Source organism: Anas acuta, chromosome Z (genome assembly GCF_963932015.1).
Source record: "Anas acuta chromosome Z, bAnaAcu1.1, whole genome shotgun sequence".
Taxonomy (NCBI): Eukaryota; Metazoa; Chordata; class Aves; order Anseriformes; family Anatidae; genus Anas; species Anas acuta.
The window spans coordinates 47,158,268-47,180,023 of record NC_089017.1 but is presented as its reverse complement, the minus strand read 5'-3'; the positions used below and the strand labels follow the sequence as shown (position 1 = coordinate 47,180,023).

The 21,756-nt window shown below is 43.7% G+C and overlaps 1 protein-coding gene across 3 annotated transcripts in view; it reads right to left on the bottom strand.

Annotated features, from left to right (window-relative positions):
* ABCA1 (ATP binding cassette subfamily A member 1) overlaps window positions 1-21,756 on the bottom strand; it is a 91,302-nt gene that overhangs the window by 38,334 nt on the left and 31,212 nt on the right. For all 3 annotated transcript variants that reach the window (XM_068668052.1, XM_068668054.1, XM_068668053.1), the window contains exons 6-8: window positions 9,927-10,048; window positions 6,745-6,936; window positions 7-93 (exon numbers count right to left, since the gene is read on the bottom strand). In XM_068668052.1, the coding sequence (XP_068524153.1) occupies window positions 7-93; window positions 6,745-6,936; window positions 9,927-10,048 (401 nt within the window). The remainder of the gene's footprint in view (window positions 1-6; window positions 94-6,744; window positions 6,937-9,926; window positions 10,049-21,756) is intronic.

Below are 21,756 nucleotides of genomic sequence, written 5' to 3'. Positions count from 1 at the left end.
ACTTACCTCTTTAACAAGCTTTCCCAGGCTCTCTTTCAAAGCCTCCACAGTTTCTGACAGATCCCGCAAGGAAGAGTTAAAAGAAATGTGTCTCTGCAAGAGATAAAAAGAAGGTGGGAGTCACTGACAGGCACCAACCAACGTGGAAATTAAACCATTGTAGACATCCTTGTAGAGAAGAATAGTTAGGACTGCTTACAAAGCAAAGTGATTGACGGGGAAGACAGGCTCTCTGTGCAACCTTGAACTCAAGCAACCCCAGGCTTCCGCACCCCGTAATGCCATGGAGACTCCACAGCTTCCAGCTCAGAAATCCTGCTGCACAGCACATCTCACCTTCAGGTGATCTTCATCACCTGAGTCCTCCCATCAGGCCTGTGCATTTTCAGACTAAACCAGTGGTGCATTTTAAAAGGACCAGGTTCCATAAAGCAACAGCACCACAAGAGAAATAGTGACAGGTTTCTAGAAGTGGAAGGCACAGTTTCTTCCCGGAAACTCCATTTGCTCTAGCAGTTGCTTGACCTGGGAGTCCCCCTGAAGACAACTCCCTGTTTATACCTGCCCTCCATGTAACATGGGGGGGCTGGGTTTTTCTTTTTTTTTTTTTTTTTTTTTCTTCTGTTTTCTTCTGTTTTATTTCTGGATAAAGTTAAAGCACTACCTTGTATGAGAAACATTTATTGCAAGAGAAGCATCAAGACTCTTTAGCCTAATGCTTTGGACACAATCCTTCTTTCAGAGGAATGAGGATTAAAATCATTTCCTAAGATTTCACATTCATAGCTACATGTTACAGCATTGTGACACAGAGGAACAGTCAAGACCCTTGATTTTAGTACAAATCTTTTGGGCTGAAGCCTTTCATTTTTTCCATCCTTCCCAAGGCAATTGCTGGAAGCAAAGTCTGGAGTCTTTCACATGCTCCAGCTGACTTGCTGAAGGGTAGTAAGAGTTGGACGGTGTCAGCTGGTGTAACTGGGCACTGTTCCACTGATCTGCTGCTGGGATATTTACACCTAGCTAACTTTGCTGAGTGCTCAGTTCATGCCTGCTCCAAAGCCAGCTGTAAATTCAGGGAGGCTTTCTAGCGTCTATGAATTTCTACTGAACACAGACCTTAAGGTTCACATAAACCAAAACACATCAGAGCTAGAAGAAAAGCAATTAAAACTCCCCACAGGCTAAGATCTTCAAGCCATTTTAAAGGAATACACACAGCAAATATCAAAGCTACGTACCTGCACTACCACTTCAGCAATGAGATGAAGTAGGAAGTCCTAGATTCGTGCATACTGTAAGACAAGCCCGGTCAGCTCCATTACACTTCATCAAGCTCTATGCAGATTTGCATTGTTCGGTGCATTCAGAAGTGATTCAGGGACAGGGTGGATGAGGAAGGGTTTTCTGATGATACTAATTGGTTCAGAATAGTGAAAGTCGAAAGCCAATTGCAAAGGATTAGTGAAAGACCTCATGTTGACACACTGTTATAAAGTGCCAGATGAAATTCAGTGCTGCAAAGTAAAGTACACAGGGAGAAGACAGTTCTACCTCAAGATACCCCGGGATGGTTCTGAACTAGCTAGCACCACACAGAGAAGAGATCGCAGAATTACAATGATAAGACAGGTCAATATCAATATACATCCATGGTGCTTTCTTTTCTCTCAAGTACTATGTGCAATTTTGGATCCTCCATCTCCAAAAGAACACAAGTACAGAAGAAGGCCACAAGTATGATTTTAAGATACAAATGGCTTCTGACAGAAGAACAAGAGACCACAGTTCTTCAACAGAAATCTTATTGACAAGCAGAGGATATGACAGGGGTCTGTAGAATTAGTAGTGGGATGGAGAACATGAATAGGGCATGATTGTTCACTGCACCTCATCACAGAAGAACAGAGGGCTTCCATTGTAATGATTGGTTTAATACAAACCGAAGGAGCTACTTCACACACAACCCAGTCAAAATGGAGAAATTATGTGCACACTATGCAATGCTGAAGGTAAAAGTTAACATGGGACTGAAAAAGGCTAAGAAGAATTCATGACAGAAAAAAAAATACCAGGTTTCCAGGCTTAGCTGAAGAAGTAGTGCTGTTGGAGTAGCACGCAAGGGACACCGGGTTGAATAGGACTTCGGTCTGAACAAGTATGTAAGCCTTATGAGATTCAAGTTTTCAAATCTGGCCCTGAAATGTCATCAGTTTCCCTGGAAAAGAACTTTTTGCAGTGGCTCTGCGTAGTTCTTTACATTCAGAAGTGTCCTCTAGATTCAGCGCTTCTCAAGTAGGATTGGTCCCAGTGTGACAGTGTATTTTGCAGGTGTCTGCACTACAACAAGGTGGGGGTAATGGCTCATTTGCTGGTGAAATGCTGGAAGACACCACCTGTCTTTTCCTGGCACATGGTGGAAAGACAAAGTTCTAGCAGGTTTTGAACAGAGCTGCCCCGTACAATTACTGTGCTGGTGGCTAGTAAGTTATGCCTTCATCTAGTCTTGCCTTTTAGGGCATGCAAATGTCTTAATATTCTGCAGCTACCCAATGCACTAAGCACACGCTGTGTGCTCGCATGTGCGCACTTACAGGACACAATACACAGAAATACTCGAGGTAACTAGAGTTGACTGCCCAGTCAAGACAAGCCTTAAATAAACCCACCTGTCAGCTCCTGCTAGAAGGGATGGAAAACTCTTTAACATACACGAGAACACATCCGTATTTGAAGTGCTGGGAGGTTATAACAAAATTGTCACTTGCTGCAGCGTAACAGCTAATTGCTTCTGCTTAAGAGACCACTGCCATGTTTGCTTTGAAACAGTTATTACAATTTTACGCTGATCTTAGTGGAAACTGAGCACTGAACTTTGCAGAAAAATCACATGCTTTGTGTTTCTGCTTTTGTTTCCTGGGAGTGGAAGTCCCAAAGTACAGCTGCTTGAAATCATGATATCATTGTGCTTGACCGAAAACACTCAAAAGAGCAAGGAAAGCCACAAGTTTAGTTGCAGCATGTATTTACATTAAGAGACCTTTTCTAAAGCCATTTTTTTTCAACTGGAATGCATTCAACATTCAATGCTTAGTTCATGCTAACCATATGACAAAATACCAGCTGCATTATGAAGGGAAAAGAACAATTGGAGTTTCATGTGCTCACCCACACTCCTTCTAGCACCACTACAGTACAGAAGCCACAACATGTTTATGGCTTGTTATAGACCCACACCACTGGAAGTGAATGTGGCAAAGCCCTTCTTAAGCAGCACTGCTGAGACAAAATCCCACAAGGCCAATCTGAAACGTCTCTGTCACTTAACAGTCTCCCTCCAAGTTGTTTTTGAAACTGGGGAGATTTGCAGAGGTAAAAGTTGTTGCACAGACATGTAAGTTTATGCTATAAGACAGTCCCTACCCATCCACACCAGTCGGTTGGGACATCTCTGACTTAATGCCATTGCTCTTGATAACCTTCCCCTGCCTGTACAGTTCTTCCATGGGACAACTCCTGGCCTAGCACAGAGAGATAGCTGAAAATAAAACTTGTCTGCATGGAATTAGAGGTTCTGTTTCTCTGTTTTTCTCCAACCAGCTTCTCCTGCCCCACTTTAGTCTCACTGAATACACCCAGTGGAAGGCAAACCTTCCACTGAAGACAAGCTGTGCCTGCAACTGGCTTGAACAAAATGTACTACAGCCCATTGTTCTTATTGTTGGCCAAAAAGGCTTCAGGGAATGAGTGGGACCTAAAAAAAAGAATCTGACTTTTATAAACATTTGTTGCTTCTAGCAGATCGAATACTCCCTTCAAGAAGGAAAGCTGATCCTTTGCCATGGCACCCTGTGATCACTCCCAGATTTTCTTCCATCTAAAAAGCCCTCCCCAAATAGGTTCTTACAAAGGAGGTAACAAGGAGGCCTACCTGAACTTCCCCACCATATCTCTACCATCCTGACTCTGTTTTCTCACCCTACAGGAGTAGGGTAAATGAAAGTCACACAAAGGATCAGTGGCAGAGCTAGAAAGGCGTAGGTAAAAATTTTAATTGGAAATCCTTTATCTTAACTGTACTAATCCACTTTGTGCAACACTCAGTGTCTGTTCGGGATAGAACAGATGAGCAGATATGCAAAGACAAGTATTGAGTTTTTGCCTTCTTTTTCAGACCTCCTTTACAGTGCCATGACATTCAGAGCTCACACATTTCACTGTGCACCTGTTCTAATTTGCTTTTTAAAACTCTGCTCTCTTCGTAATTCACAAAAAAAAAAATACTGTTTTGTTGTGAGTTACCTGAAACACTTATTGTTTCCCTCAGGCTGCAAAGGCACAAACACTTTAAGATGATAGAAGCATGTGTTGACACAGGGGTCTCAAGCCCCCTCCCTATACACCCTGACCACTTGGTTCCCAGTCTTATACCAACCCCCCTCCATCTTTCTGCACAAATGTTTGTGTAACCATACAATTACATTAGTTCATTCGAATCCAGGTCAATTCCCTAACGCAATTTGCTTATGGTCTTGCGGAGGGAACAACAAACAGGAATGTATAGGGGCAAGAGCACGCAGGTGGATGCTGGCCTGCATCTGCCATATGCAGCACACCAGACATGACAGCCACTTGAACAGCAAAAACTTCCATTTTACTGTTCAAGACTTTAGTGTTGAACTTACACAGTTCTTGTACATTTTTCCAAGTCCTCGTCATTCCAGTTATATCTACCTAATTATATTAAGATGTTTTTTTTCTCTGCCTCCCCAAAAACCAGCAAGCAGAGCTTAGGTCTCATCATGTGAGCCAAATACCTGCCTCTAAATTTCTGTTGTACCTGCATCTGACTTGGCCCTTACTTTTACTTACTGACATCAAGGGGATTAAGCCAAAAATTAAAAATAAATCTCTGGGACAGTCAACTTGTTGGCATTGGTTTGCAGGCTCTGTAGTGGATAGGGTGCACGCTAGCTTCAGCGTGCTTGTCCAAGATTTGACCCCACTGCCTTTAATGATAAGCTATTTGTCAAAAGCCTTCTTTGTTTAAGAACAGAAAGTTCTCTCTTTGTTCCAAGATGTTACTACAGGTCAAGGCATTTTTTTTTCAGCCTTTAAAGCCACCAAGTTTCAAATGTATTGGTCATGATCCTGATGTTATTTTAATCATTTTGCCTGGCCATACTGAAGCAACTTGGTTTTATTTCACTCACTGAGCCATTACAGCAGCGTTTACTAGTGGATAGCATGCAACATTTTTCTGAAGAAACCCATGGACCTCTACTGGATGGTGTACAATATACAGCAGGTTTAGAACTTCTGGCTTCAGGCCTTGGGCTTCTCTGAAGCCAGGCTCATGAGCACAATTCTCAGAAGTCACCCAAAATTGCTCTTAATATCTCTACTTTGCTGTTGCCAAGTAGCACTATCAGAGTAGCTTATGACTGCTTTCTTTCACCAGTAAACAATACAGATGTAACAACAGAGACATAGTATCTGCTTCTGCCAGCTCAATTGTAGAGACTTTCAAACATGAGTAAAAACAACCTGGAGTCTCCAGAGGGCCCAAAAGGACGATGATGAATGGTGCTAGCTGGTTACTTTCATCATGCTCAGTTCCAAAAACTCTAGAGACTCTGAAAGATTTGAAGTGAATGCATGCATATACATCGAACTGCACAAAAGAAATTGCTTATAGCCATTTTCTGTTTTTTTTTTCATTTTTTGCTCATTTTTGTTACGAGGATGGTTTCAGTAATGTTACCTCATTTCTTAATACTCATGATTAGCTTGCTCTTCCAGCAAGAAAGAAAAAATGCAGATGGGGGACACATGGCAAACAGAAAATGATCTGCAGAGAGAACTGTCCACTGTGCACTGCACTGAAGAGTAACATGATTCCGGTACTTATTAATGACCCTCTTTGACTGGGGACAAAGCCAAGCAAGTGGTACATGACTTTCTGTCCTGAAAGGCTCATCAAATCTGGAAACTCACACAGCCAAAGTGTTTATTTCTTTCAGTGCACACAAGAGAGTGTTTGTTTTACTGGGTAACAGAGTGGGTTCTGTGGTCCCTTCTCTCTGATATTTCCAGCACTAGCTTCCTCAAACTTTTGCTCTTTATCCAGATATTGTGGGCATGTAACAACAAAACATCACTGGGGTTTCTTAGAATAAGCGGCTAAGTCTGCCCGGACTGCAATCACCCCCTGATTGACACGTTTTCCTTAATTTCAATGAGTTTTGGAGCACTTGCTCCAAAATCTGTTTAGTTGGTCAGCCTTTCAAACAGGGTCTTTAACTGTTGACTCCTCTTCATATGAATTAAACCTGCTCTTGGCGAGGAATTTCCGCACTCTACATACAGCCCCTTGCTAAGTGCAGAGGATGACGGTTTTAGCACCCAGCATGGGCCGGTGTAACATCTGTGCTCATTTCAGCTGCGATACAGCTGACCAAAACACAGGGACAACCCATCATGTTTGTTACTATACCGCATAAATATTTTCCTCTTGACAAACTAAATCATAGCCCACACACATTTACACTATGCAAGTAACACTGCAACGGAAAGGGTAGGAATGACAGGAAGAAGCAACTTTGTTCAAGCTTCAATGATAAAGACCATATTCTTTCTTAATGCCAATAAACAATTCACTCTGGAAATACAGAGATAAATTCCCAGATTGAAAACATCACAATGTCAACGATAGCTTCTCACAAGTTCAACTATTAGACTCACCTGAAGAGGCTTCAAAGGATTCAGGTTAGCACGGAAGGCTTGTTCGGCTGCAAGGAGCTTTTCCTTTGGTAAGGCGCAAAGGAAGGCTTCAGAGTCCATGGCCACTGACTGATTTTGGATTGTAAGAAATTCAGACAGCATTGAGCTATTGCAGAGATCTCGCAGTCGCATTCGGTAGCCAGACACTATGACCTAGAGAAGTGAGAAAAGCATATAAATCTCCCTACGTGTAAGAGTCATAGAACAAAGCTGGTCATCACCTAGACAAAACTAACCATTCATGACGTTTCCAGATAGAGGGAAGAGGGCATTTTTCTCTACAAGTTGTACGGTCCTGACCCACACGCAACTCTGAATTCCAAGAAAAACATGTTTCCCTGCAGAGTACGTGCGGGAAAAGTCCTGGGGGACACAGGTCTCTCTCCACTTCCCTGCACACGTGCTCAGAGCAGCGGTAATCTTGTCCTCCACAGCAGCCATTTTCTCCAACCAAGGGTACACGCATTGCCCAATATTCTGTCTTCTGGGAACTGAGCCACAGGGACAAAGCAAGGCTTGTGACCAGACACAAGTCTGGCAAATATATGTGAAGGGCAAAAGACCTATGTCCCCAACTCCTTAGTTGTATCTGCCAGCTACGTTTTCAGTGTGGTTCTGGATCAGGATCACCTTCTCCTGTAGCTCTTGATGCATCTCTTTACTAGCAGCCAAGATAAACATTCTGCAATGTTTCGGGGGCAGATAATGTACCAGTGAAATAAAGAATAATCTTACTGACTGCAACAAACGAGATAAGATCCTCAAGTCTTCTTTTATGGGCATATTTTTACTTAAGGTGATGGTTTGCTTGTGGATGAGGTTTACTCATCCACAAACAATCACCTTGTTTGTGAAGGAAATGCGTAAAATTGCTCTGATTGATCACAAACACCTTTCAGCCCTGTTAGGCAAGTTTATTTCTTTAATAAGGTCAATAAAACATCTAGGTTTGTTCAACAAGAAACAGGTGCACAGCAAACAGGTACACGCTTCAAAAAAGTAATAAACACAAGGAAAATCTGAAATCTTTTTGGAAAGGATATTTTGTTTGCCTTGGGGCTAGAGAGAGTGAACAATTTTATTGTGAACACACAGTGAACAAGAGCTTTACAGTTTATGCTTTCTGTTCTTTTGTAATACCCAACATGCATTGCCCAACTTCCAGCAAAAACTAAAGAGGATTGATCTACATCCCAGAAGAGTTAACAGTTTCTGCGTAATGCTGGTAAGCTTGAGAATTTTCTTGTCTTTCAAAACCAAAAGGGCATCAACAATCCAGGGGGAAAAAGCGCACTATGTTCAGAAAACAAGCAGATGGAAATGATATGAGAGGGAAGAGATTTATAATGCAACACTTATGCAAACCTTTAACTTTAGTCTGCATCCACATGCCAAAAATAGGATGTTTCTATGCTGCACACTCGGCTGAATACACAGAATAGCTCCTGCATCAAGAAGTCAAGACTTTTTAGAAAGATTTTTTTTTTTTTTTTGCCAGCAGCGTTACTACCACATGCTGTAAAAGGGATATTCCTGTGAAACTGGAATGACACTCAGGAGCTGTGGGCTCAGTCAAAAATAGCTTCCCTGGGTGGATATACAGAAAACCAGTGTCTCTCAGTGCTCACTTAAAAAATGAGGATGAACAAATCTCTAGTGTCTGACCATCTATTTCACTCAGATTTCAAGCTCCTTTGGATAAAAGATACTCTTATCAAACACAGCCCATCCATGGCTCATGACCCTAACACAAAGGCCCTACCTACCCTTCCAACCTACCCAGTCACATCTAGCTAATTCTTTTCAACATTTTTGAGCCACCTGAAGCCACAGTGTCTCCAATAAGCAAATAAATGGCAGGTTAGTTCCCTAGGACTCCCAAAATGCCAAGCTCATTTCCAAGAAAGCAGTCACAAGTGACTGTTTTAGGTTCACAGGTCACACTGTCCTCTCCTGGGACTGTCCCTGTTGTATAAAACAGGGAGATTCGTGCCAGGCAGCATACACCCTGGCCACTGTTATTTACTCCTCACTGCCATTGAATGGGTCACGCTGCAGCCCAGACCAGGACCTCAGCCTTTTTCCCGCAGATATGGCCCTACTCCTGCCATCCGAGCCATGATCCAGCATGTGATCACACAGCTGCCTGCCCACTGGTGGTCTGGGCTCCTTCCAAACCCCATGGCCCCTCAGCATGCCCCAGGAAGCAACGTGCACATCTGGACAAGGCTTTGGCCAATTTTATGCTTCTGTAGCGTACGTGGTGCACTGGATACATGACCCTGCTTAGGACACTGGAGTACATTACAGTAACATCAGCGAACTTTCTCCTCAGAAATTCCAGTTCCCTACTTGCTTACAAACTGTAATGCTGGGCTTATTAGGCAACTATAGGGCACCGACAGACTGCAGGAGAAGGCTGCATTTACCGTGAGAGGTTTGCATAATCGGAATTGGCCTTTCTGTACAGCCTTACGTGAGAGAAGCTGTCACCCATTTATAGATTTGTCATCTATTTTTTTTTCACCTTTTTTTTTTTAGTACAACTTAACTTGTAGGAATAATTATCAAACTGCACTGAAAAAGATGGCTGGCGAGAATTCACTGAAGAATGAGACACTATGTGGAAGGGGGGCAGCAGCTGCACCTAGAATCTTAGACTGGCTCGGGTTGGAAGGGGCATTAAAGATCATCCATCTAACTCCAACCTCCCTGGCACAGGCAGGGATGCCACCCACTAGATCAGGTTGGCCAAGGCCCCATCCAGTCTGTACTCCTGTCTGGGACTGCCCTGACTCAGGTGCAGCACTAGCAACCTAATTAATGTTTCACTGGGTGGAAAAAAAAGAAAAAAGAAAAAAAAAAAAAAAGGATGGGAAATAGGAAATTCCGTTTAGCCTGAAGGGTACAAGGCTAGTTTCTTATGCTAATCAAAACATTTCCTTGTGGGTCTCAGTGTCTTTTTATGGTTTACAACCAAATAAAACAGTAAGTTGAGGGTAAGGAGGAAGAGAGAAGCAGGGATTACATTTTCCTCTCTGTACAGCACCTAGCACAGAGGGGTCCTGCACTGTGGATCATGGCACTATAGTTAAACAAACAATGGACTGACCATTATTTTAGTGGTTGAAAGTGCTCTTTACCTGCTGGAGCTTGACCTCTGCGTTCAGTAGCTCCTCTACTGCAGATGATGGCATGGACACATTATGATAGAGGAAGTCTGAGAATGTCTCGTTGTCAACCAGGAAATCCCGAAGTTTCAAGTCTGAAAAGTGACAAAACCAGCAACATTTTGGTCAGGGCAAAGCCAAAAGGAAATTCATGTGAGAGCTCTGAACAGGAAAAGCAACAGCTGACAAATAGGGGAGAGGGGATTACGCAAACAATAGCATAAAGAAAGCAGGAGCTGCTAGCAAAATGCTCTGAAGCACAGCAGCTTTGAGAGATGTCAAACTATGATGTCTTGATCTCAAAACGGGGGGAGGGAGGGATTAAAAGCAACTTTATTTAATACTTAAACTCAATTTGCACACACTCTCCATTAGTCAGACACAGAAGCAGCAAGGGAGACTAAGCTATAACCCTGCACTGGGGTGAAATCTACTCCAGCATTAGCCTTGCACAAAGACTCAGGTTCACATAATCCCTGTGCTCTTACTGAATGCAAGACTCAGCTGGTACATGGACCATGGAGGGACTTAGTAGTCCGTATTTAATTATGCTAATAGTAACTATAAGATGTACTCTACAAAACTACCATATGTACTCTACCACAAAATATTTCTAAGTCTGATGTGTGCAGACAAAAAGAGATCAGCTCATATAGAACTGCATGAAAACATAGGAACAAATCTTAACCACTCTGGCGAAATTTCTGCAAACACTTTTTTTCCGTTTTCTTTTCACAAAGTTTCACCTTCACCTTCCATCTCCCAGTTTTAAACAAATGCATATCTCCCTCACAGCAGATGCGAGCCATCTGGAAATTACAAACCCATGTACAGTATTAAAGTTCACAAGCCCGGAGCTTAAGCAACTGACTGCCCCTCATGCTGTTTCTTTCTTTCGAGAGGCCAACTCGCTTTTCACTATGCTTAAATAAGTGGAGACCAGGGAAGCAGCTATGGCAGGGAGAGCCGAGAGAGGAGGCCTGACGGGATTTGCTGGGGTGAAGATTTCCAGGTGATGCTGAGCCCACCAGCAGGGCATCACGCTGCTTTGTCTACTCAAGGAAGAGCAGGATGTGGGAGCCCACAGCCAAGATCGAGCCCTGACAGGAAAAGTCCCGCAGGCAGCCCTAGGAGTAACAGGCGGAGTAACAGCAGCTGCTGCTACCCCCAACATTTCATTTTTTCGCTTCACCAGGCTGGTGATCCCTCCTTGTAAACCCACCCTGGGGCAGAAACCCCATCGCCCGTGGTGCCAGGCCCAGCCCGGGCAGGCTGTGGGCGCCCCGGCAGCAGGCCACAGGCGCTGCTCCTGCGGCACGAAGCGCGCCGGGTTACTGTCGGTCATCGCTCCCTCGTCCACATCTCCAGTTACAAACGCCCTGTCGCCTTCTGGTTCCGCGCGAGCAGCCGCCGCCACCACCACCACCCTCGGCCGCAGTGATGCAGAGGTTACTTCAGGACAAAGGCTGCTTCCTCGCCCTCTGCGTTTGCAGGAAACCTCGCAAGGAAACCACCCGCCGCTGCTGCCATAACGTGCGGCCGCCTCACGCTGTCCTCCTCCCCTGCAGAGGCTAAAGCAGCCAGGCCTCAGTGCTGCTGAAGGAAAACCTCCCCAGCCCCATTCCTTGGCTGCTCCTGAAAAGGCACGAGCTGCCCGAGCGCTCCTGCAGCTTGTTTGTTTTTTTGGTGAGATCATCAATGGTTCAGAGACTCGGATGGACAAAAGGGTAGCTGGCTGAAGGTGCCCTAGCATGCAAAGTTCAGATGTTTGCAAGATTTTTCATGTAGTCTGTCCCTCTTCGGAGCATTTTTCAAGTTCTTCTTAAAGGGGCCGTGCACCTTCAAAAAAAAATATCAAGCAATAATTCCCCTGTGTTTCAGAATCCTCACTGTTGTTTGTTTGAGGGGAGAAGAGCAAATGCACTGGGTCTGCTTGCGAAAGTAGGATTTTCTTGGTCAGCAGCAGACTCTGTAGGTAGTTGTAAGAAAGCAACATGAACAGTGCTTGGACTCCCGCTGGCCTCTCTGTAATCACCATGGGGAGGAACAGCCTGCCATCCTTCACAACTGTAATTAACCCGTCCAGGGTTAACAGGGTATTTCTCCCCTTCCTTTTTATCACGCTGAGTATTTTCAGACTTGCTCGGCACTAGAATTTGCTGAAAATCAAAGCTGACTTCTAAGGCAACTCCTTCAAATGCCTGAAGGGGTTTTCATCATCATTTGGAAGAAAACATGATGGGAACAGAACATAAAGTTACCAGCACGTGAAGTTACCAGAACTGCTTGTGGGATAATACTTAGCTTCCAGCTGGCTGGGCATGAACCTATGCTTACTTGGCCATATCCTTTGTGTGCCTGAGACCACACGTGGAAGCTCTGTGAGACCAAGGGGCCAAATCCAAACATCATGGTCCCACTGCACCACCCCAAACAAACAGACAGCCTCTCTCTCTGTGCTTTTTTTCTCCCCCACCCTGTCTGGTCCTACTTCTAGCACTCACAGCTCAGTGTCTCATGTCACACCCCCAGTCACAGAGGCACGCGTAACAGCTCGCACGTGAAGCCACAGAAAAGCACTGCACACTGCAATCAGTCTAAATTCCTGTCCTGGGTATTTCAAGAAGATGAAAGTTAATAGATCTTTCCTCTTGAAAACAGCCATTCTCCTCCAAGGTTGCTTGCCCACAAGGGTATGTGAAATACAAGAGCAGTAGTTGAAAGAACCACCCCAAAAATAGAAAACAAAAGAAACAGACAGGTCTTTTGAAGGCTAGTATCAAGCTTACCTAATAATGCAAACATTTGGAGTAGAAGAACACATTTTACAACCAGAGGCCAACTACTGTAATATTTTCCTGCCATAAAAGCTCAGACACACTATCAAGTTACTCAAAAAACGTGAGGCAAAATGTCAGCTCGAATGTTATTTAACTCGTGTGTCTTCTCTCACTTGAGACCGACGAAGAGCACTGGTATGGTCAGCTATTGCAACCCAGCTGACACTCAGCAATGCAGATGCAGCATCTGTACAGCACGTCAGAAAGACGTTCCTCTGTGTTTTACTGATGTGGATGGACAAACTTTTCCCCTCTCCCTTTGCCTCCAACAGAAAACCAGGACTGCAGGCTCCCCTCACCACCACCACGGCAGGGTACAGCCTCCCAGTCAGCAACTCAGGTCCCACAAGTCAAGATGAGCCCCAGGCACAAACGTGAGGTCAGACTGAGCCACCACGCTCATAGATGATCAGATCTGATGTCAGCCCCTGCCATGATTTGGAGGTGGGATGGCCATCTGAAGTTACTGTCTCACAGCAGAAGAAATACTAAGGTAGATGGTGTTCATGGTAGCCTACCTTTGTAATTTCAGCCGTGACAACAAAGGAACGAAAGCAGAGCAACAGAGAACAAGAACAGGGGCTGTGCTTATAAACCATGCAAACCACCTCATGTCAGCAGGCCCAGCAGGACTGATGTGCTGAGCCTTGTTCTGCCAAGCTCCAGCTTGGGCACTGTGTAGCAACAAAGCAGGACACCGTCCCCATCTGTTTGAAGCAAGCAGAAGTCCACTTCCCCTGTGGGGCAGGGAGAAATGTCCTCCCTACAGTCACGCACAGAAGTCTCCAGCAGAACCAAGAGCTCCCAGAACTGGCGGTCTTGTGCCTTAACCACAAAACCACCCTTCCTCTCTGAAATCACAGGTCAGAATTAAACAATCACACATGGCAGCACTTCACGGACACTGACTTCATGAAAGACATGTCCTTCCTGTTGCTTCGAACTGACGCAGGGGGCTGAGCTGTGGGCAGGGAAAACAGAAATTCCGGATTTTCATATTGAAGACCATCTCCTTCAGGACTGTTTTAAATCTGTTCAAGATTCAGAGTTTCCTAACAGCCCTTCCAGCACCTTCACCCCCGAGCACAGAGCCAGACTGGTCCCTTCTGGCTTGAGAATCAAATCATCATGACAATAATAGCAAGAAAAAAAGTCTATTCGAGGCGCTCAAGACATCCATATGAATTAGCAAGAAAAACAGAAACTCCATGCTTGCTACGTTATTGGTTGAGCCGAAGTGCAGAACAAAATATGTCCACTATAAATAATAGCAAGTCATTGCTATGTGGGGTCATGAGAAACATTGCAGATAAACTAGTCTACTTTCCTTCTAGATCTGGACTGAAACACTGATTGTGCAGTGAAGAAAGTGTCCATGGTTCATATGTTCTCCGCAGCCAGAGGTTTTTACTGTCATCACTCTGGAAACACATCACCAGTTACTTTCACAGGCTCTAAACGCAGCTCAATGCAGGAAAGAGCAAGGGAACCAACCCACAGTGAGGAACCTGTTTTAATTTGATCCTCTTACTATTAGTATGACCATGACTGCTCCCAGAGCAAGCAGTGACTATTTCCAGCAAAACTGAGAGGATCCACAGACAAGTGAGAAGATTAAAAATGTGCAGGTTAGAGAACAGGACTGTTCTCCATTCCTTCTTGCTTCACTTGGAAGCACAATGGGCTCATACCTTCCTTTCAAAATTTAATTATGCGGTGTCTTTTAAAAATGAAACAATAGGGTAGAAAAACAAAACCCCACGGAAATTGTGGCTACAGTTTTCATATCCTGAGCACTGCCTTCTAAAAATAAAAGGCATGCAAATCTAGTTCAACATATCTCAGTGTACCATAGAATACAGAGCTCACCGGGTCTGACTTCAATTTGTGGGGTTTGTGCTCAAAGGGTTTGTTCTCCATAAACTGTAGTAAACCAGACTTTCAACCAGTTTAAAACTAACTTAGGCTGACTGAAAACAATCTGACAGGCTGATGTACTGTTTATTTCCCAGCCTCACATGCCGTAAGTCCCTACAAGGAACTCGGTGAAGGAAGGGGAAGAAGGCGATTCATGCCATGCTAATTTAGAAGCTAGGAGGAAAACAGGGCAGTGTGTCCCATCTATAAGTGTGACTATTTATCTTCAGGGAATTTCAGTCCCTACTTACGGAACATTCAGGGCAGAAAACAATTATGTTATTTTCTGGATATCCATTGTGGTTAGCAGATTTGCTACCCTTTGGCTAAGCCTGTGTTCCTCACAGCCAAGCATCAAGACAACAGAGAAGCTGTTGTTAAATTATGACCCTTTATTTCTCATCACAGAGACTGTTAATTGGGCAACCCAATCATTTTCACAGCAGCTGCATCAAAGCATCACTGCAAGATGAACCAGCAAGACAAGACAGGACATACGAAGCTGTAGCTTTGTCAGAATGAGCATGCTTCCATAAATGCCCAAACGAGATACCAGGAAGGGAAGTGGGATTCATTGTACCTGGTTCCCCGCTGGAACAAAACTGCACTTCTGCAGAACAGGCGGTAGGTGCACAGTGCCTCCTCAGAGCTTTCATGTGAAGGCAGTAATTCACATCCACCCACACCAGCCTGATCATACACCTGCCCATCATGCCTGTGCAACCCAGCTCTACAGTGCCTTGGCACAACCAGAAGACAAGATGAGAAGGCTCCCTGGCCACAGAGCCCTGCTTCACCCAGGGCATTGCTTCTTTCCCACTCATAGCCCCAACAACAGGACATATTGCAAGATACCAAGTGCATGAATGGGCTACCAGCAGACCAAGAGCTGGTATCAGCTCCTGCAGCTGAAAGTATGTACAAGTGGCACACATTACCACCAAGAGGACTCTGGCTGGAGACTTACCTTAACAATTAGCAACTCCTCACATGGGAAAAGGACCAGAGCAGACAAACCAAGTGTGCTTGCAGGATTAACACTTAAGACTAGAATTTTGTGCTAATTTGTCAGTGGAGATTATGGGAAGTGTTCCTCAAAAATACTTGACAGGTGCAGTTAAATGACTCCACTGATTTTCATACTCATTGCCTGTCACTGATTTATAGACGAAAGGAGCCTGAGGCTACTTCCCATAAAAAGAGGCTTTCAAACTAAGTAACAGTGGAACAGAAGGGCTCATGAATTGATGCTTACTCTGAGGAAATAGAAGTCTCCTGATGTTGGAGTCTGTTACAGTATTGTACCACTCTGAGCCAACAGCCCAGATCTACAGCGTGAAAAAACCTTCCAGACGACCCACTGCTGGGCTTTGGCAAGGGGGCAAATTTTCATTTGCCCCCATTATAACCCTAACTTCAAGCAACACATCGGGAGAGCATGATGTGATGCATGGTACATACATACAGGTATTTATTAAAAACCAACCAACCAAACAAACAAACAAAAAGTACTGGGGTTTAATTTTCCTTTTCCTGTAGGCATCCCTTGCCCCTGGTATGGTGGGAATAGCTCTCAGAGCTGCCTGTATCCCTGCTGATACTGACAAGTGCAAAACTGTTCTCTGAACAAGTTAGACGGCTGTGCCCTGATTTGTTGACAAGAAATCAAGCAGCTCAGCAGGCCTGTTGTGCAGGACCTGCTCATGTGAAAACACAAGCCTAATTTGCTTGCAATCGAAGTGCTGTTCCTTCTGCAGCCATGGCTTGATGTGTTTTCATGGCAGGCTATAGGTCCGTGCTGTGTCCATCAGAAATGTAACAGTGCTGTCTGTGGAGACATTAGATGACACCCAAGTGAGCACCATTTAACTAGAGCCCGAAATCTTGACATATTTGCTATGTCAAATTTCCCTGGCAAAGCGTGTAGTGAGGAGGCAGCCTCCTGCCCTTCTCCAGCAGCTAGGATAAAGGTACATACTGTGCAACAGGTCCCCTCTTTCCACCGTGGAGAACTCACTTCTCTTGTCCTTCCCACTTGTTGTGTTGGGACCTATAAGTTAGGGGGTGAGTCTGAGGTACCAAGCAGTGCTTGGATAGCCACAACAAACAGGCACATCAGAGAGATCCTGTGTGACAAACATGCCAACAGATAGCCTCTGCATCAAAAAGCATAGGCACAGGACACAGAAGTGAAAGCGACATGGTGGCCAGCAGCAGTCCTGTGAACAAACGCAGCCTCCAGAGCTTCCGTCTCTGAAGGCACACATCCACCCACACCCACACCCCCTGGTCTTGTATAACACCATAAAAAAGATATTCTCGCCTTTTCCCCTGCTGCAAACCAAACACTGTTATCAGCACAGACAACTGTGAAATACAGTTTTCCAGTAAAAAAAAAAAAAAAAAAGTTACTTGTATTCAGGTTTTGTACAGTACAATAAATGAAGCATGCCTGCAGAAAAAAAAAAATCAAATACCCCCACTGTATTGTTTTAAAAAGCAAATTCTGAGCAGGGTTCCAGAGTTCACAAGGCAGTTATAACTGGTTGAGAATTCTCCTGTTTCACAAAATAAGGATAAACTGCTACACTGCACATCTTCCAACCCATGAATTGGCTTGTCAGCTATACTGATGACAGACCTCAGATCTGACCAGATAATGATACTTCATTATTACAACAAAATGATTTTCAGGAGTGGTATGTAGAAAGTTTTTGAGGCATGTACAGGCTATGGAAGATCTGTTTGTCATATCCAGCTCAGAAGAAAAAAAAAAGATACTTGGCAATACCTGAAAAGTGTTTCTAAAGAGCCTGAAGGTAAGGGTTGGTTGCTAAAAATAGGGTTTGGATTTTAACTGCACTAAGAACATTATGCCCTAGGTAACATGCAGATTTTGGATACGCCAAAACATCAGCTCAGAGATACAGTAAAATATATTAAAAAACAATAGGCAGGCTGGAAACAAATGGCGTGGTTTGTCCAGCCACAAACCTCTATTCCAATGGCAAAGACTGGTGTGAGAATACATGGTGTGACACTATGCTATCAAAAAGTATGGACCTCAGCAGAAGTTGAAAGTAGGAGCTGTGGCCAATGAAGACCCATGCCATTGTTGCTTGCACTCGGACAAATGACCTTATATTCAGTGGAAATTCAAGTCACAGGAAAAGGCAGGACTGGACATTTTAATCAAATGACCATTACTAATAGCGGAAGGGCTTTCATGAGCTGGATATGTGAGCAAGCATCTGGGAAACTGCTGGTTCAAATGCAGACAGAAAATACCTGTATCAGAATAGCTTCAGAGCCCTGAAACAAGCAGCCAGAACCACCCCAACAACGCTGGGCTGCTTCTGACTTCTTGCAGCCCGGCACCATTGGAAAGACTTCCCTCACAAGACCAGTATGGGTAATGATGAATTATAAGCAAAATAACAGGCAGAGCTGCCCAGAATCAAAGGAGCCTGACTGTCCTGCACTTGCATTGTTTAGCTTTGCACAGAAAGATGAAAAAAGAAATAGCCACACCTTCCCTGGGTGTGAAGCCTCACTCGGTCTTGGCTCCCTTCCTCTCTCTTGACAAGGATTCGTAGAACCCAGCTCACATCTGGCTCAACGTGATACCGAGTCTGCAGTCAGCAGATCACAGTGCATCTTGTTTCCCCACCTGTCAGGAAGAAGTGTCACTTCTGGATGTAGTGCCAAGCCCTAACGCTCCCTCATTTACTGCACAACAGCAAAAGCCAGCTCTAGAACAAGGAGCTTCCTAAGGTCAAACCAACCCCAAAGGTAGCAAAAATGGAAAGGATTCACAAGAATCAGCCAATCACTATATCCAGCTAGCTTAAATGGGCACTCTGCCTACTTATTCTCAACACATACCTATATCTAAATGATTTCAAACCCTTGTGATTGTTCCTTGTTTCAAGTTGGTTGGGTGTTGGAAAGTTATCCATAATGTAGTTCAGTTTTGCTTCTGAGCTCCAAGTCCAAAGGAATGAGAAAATCAAGCTTCAGCACTGGAACAACAGAATGTGCTCTGTCTTGCTCAGGGAAACCTTTGCAACCATTCGGCCCCGTTACTAACATTAATCAGACTGTTGAGCAACAGCACTTCAAAATAGTTAAAGAACTTTCTCAATCTTTGAGAAATGTGGTTTGAAAACCAGATACTTAGTGAATATGGCTTGCCCAGACTCACGTAGTAAAGTTTTGGGTACAGATCATGTCTCTTGCTTCCTGTGCTGCTGTTTACAGCAGGAAGCTCCCAACAGACCTTGCCTTGGTAGTCTGAGGAGCTCATCCTTCCGTTTGGCATCACTCTGGACTGGCAATATACTAACCATTCCCTCCCTTCTGTACTGGCAGAGCTTGCCAGCTGAAAATACAGCTTGGAGTACTTGTGGGGGCACTACTGCCTCCTGTTTCACACAGAGGTCAGGAGCACTGCTAGTAGACGCAACAAAGGGCAGTGCCATTTTCTGGTTGAGTAACAGGGTCCTGAGTACTTCAGAGTCACAGACCAGTGCACTTTAGCATAAGAAAAAGTGTGTACTGCTGAAGAAGGCTTGTGCATTACTTATATGGACACCCTGGTACAATCCTTCTTTGACTTTCTTCAGGTAACACTACAATGTGACTTGCAAAGGAAGTAAATGGATTGCATAGCTAGAGGTAATTGTGGGCTTAAAGAATTGCTTTGTCTTGATTTCTGTTCTCTGGCTTTACAGCACTAGAGTTAATGCTTTCCCCAGCTTCTGGGCGGTGGACAAGTGTGTGAACAGAGTGGGAAAGAGGATAGGTGAGCAGAGATCTGATGGATGCTGATTATGGCACAGATCTGTCGCCTTATTTTAAGGAGAATTGTTGGGACAAGGTGCTTTCATGTCTACATCAATCCCTTAAAATGCAGTCTTCCATTGCACTACCCTTAAAATTAAAACTAAATAGAAAGGGGATGAACCTTGAGCTATTTATAGAAATGTATGTCACATATCAGCTTCAATCTCCCTCATATATACCTCAGTATGGACAGGTCGGCATAAAAAAGCCTGAGCAAGATCTTCAGCTGAGCTATGTTCCACAAACCTTTCAGAGCTATACCAATTTTTCATCAGCCAAGAATCTCATTAGAGGCATAAGCAATATTAAGTTTTAACAAGCTGGGTTAATTATTACAACTCTGTTTATACATAAAAATGCGCAACACTTTTGTATTCTGGAGCACTTTAATTTATCTCAAAAGTATTTTTCCATAACTTTGCATGTTTCTTGTTTACAAAGTCTGATTCAAGCAAAAAACCTATAATCTGAAATAAAAATTCATCTCTTAAACAAGACATAACCACTACTTGATAATACACAGCAACGCTAAAAAAAAACAGAACTGCAAATAAAGAATGTTGCAGTCTGTTGAAGCAGCAAAGAAGTTTAGCAACAGGAGGTAGAAAATGTTGTTTGATTTTAGCCAGGATCCTGACATTGACAGTCACTTATTTTATGACCAAAAATACTTAAATAGAACAGCATGTGTTCCCTGTGAAAAAAGCAGCCTACAAAAATTGAATTTTTATGGATTTTCAAAGAAATTGGTCAAGCAGTGTTCTTGCCTGGATAAAAATGAACTTTGATTCAACATCAACAATATTTCAAAGCCATCATCTTTTATTGCATCCTGACTACATTTAAAACTATGTCACATCCTACTGTGTTGTAGAAGGAGGACTCCAGTTCCTTGGCAGCTGTTTATTTATTTAGCTCACAGGGATGCTGTAAAATTGGGTAATAAATAAATGTTTGTAATGATGAAAAAAAAAAAAAAAAAAAAGATGAAATGCATTATTACTAGAGAAGGCTCCAAAGCTCAATATTAACTTTGGAGATATGGTAGGTCAGATCAAAATTACGTACTCCAGCCTCAGTACCAAGTTGGATACAGAGGTGGACACGGCTTTTTCCAGCTGTGGCCATTTCCTAATAGCCACTCTCATGAGAGCACAAAGACAAGGAAATCCCCTGGGAACAGCTGCACTTTTCACCAGAGGACAGTGGTACAAGTTCCCTAGGAGACTGTTTTCACATCGAGGTTGGTGTTAGCAGCCTGTGACCCTCCCGTCTCATCCAACCTCAGCCTGTACCTTAGATAAACCAAATGTGATCTTCCACAAATCAGGCAATTTATTGAAATTCTGAGATTAGAAGTCGCTGAGAACAAACCCAGAAATCGTCTCAGAATGGGGAATGGAGAAAATAAATGCAAATTGAAGTTAACACTGAGAATATGTTTTCAGCAACATAATGCTGGTATTAGCAAGCTCTGCTGATAAGGTTGCATTAAAAAAAAAGAGTGAGATAATAGGAGAGTGTGAAAGGTGTGACTGTTCATTTAACGCTTGGTTTTACTTGGTGATTCAGAACAAAAGTCAGTGTTGACAGACCAGACTGAAGAGTTTTACAGGAGACTAAAGGAAGCACCCAGAGCTCTCCCACAGTGTCCTGTTTTGGCAGCTGATATTATTCATGCTGCAAGAAGCACAATAAGCAATTCTTGTTTTCTTTATCTTTGTGTCTTTCTCTAGACAAATTAACATCAAGATAAAGCCAGTGTCTCTAAGGTACAGTGATTTTCTAAAATTTGTTGTAGTAGCTGTGCTGCATATTTTAACTATGGGCACTGTTGGTTGCCCCGCAAGTGGTCAAATTGTTTGGTGGCATCATCAGGTAAGGTGGTCTTAAAGTAACCAAACTGTCAGCACTGTCCTTCACCAATACAGACCAATGGCGACATCCTTGTGATTCCCCTTGCATGTTTTTAACATGGTACACACACTCCTTTATCATGGGAATCCTAGATGTCTTGCTCAAGCTCTTGTCACTTACAGCGCAAACACTAAAGCAAGGCCAGATGTAATGTGACACTGAATGGATGTTCTGAGCCACACTTTCAAAGGTACTACAGTCTTTCTCTCCTACATCCACATGTATGCATATTCTACCTAGAGTGCAAGCTGGAACAAATGTAAACCTCCCACTTCAAAAGCAGA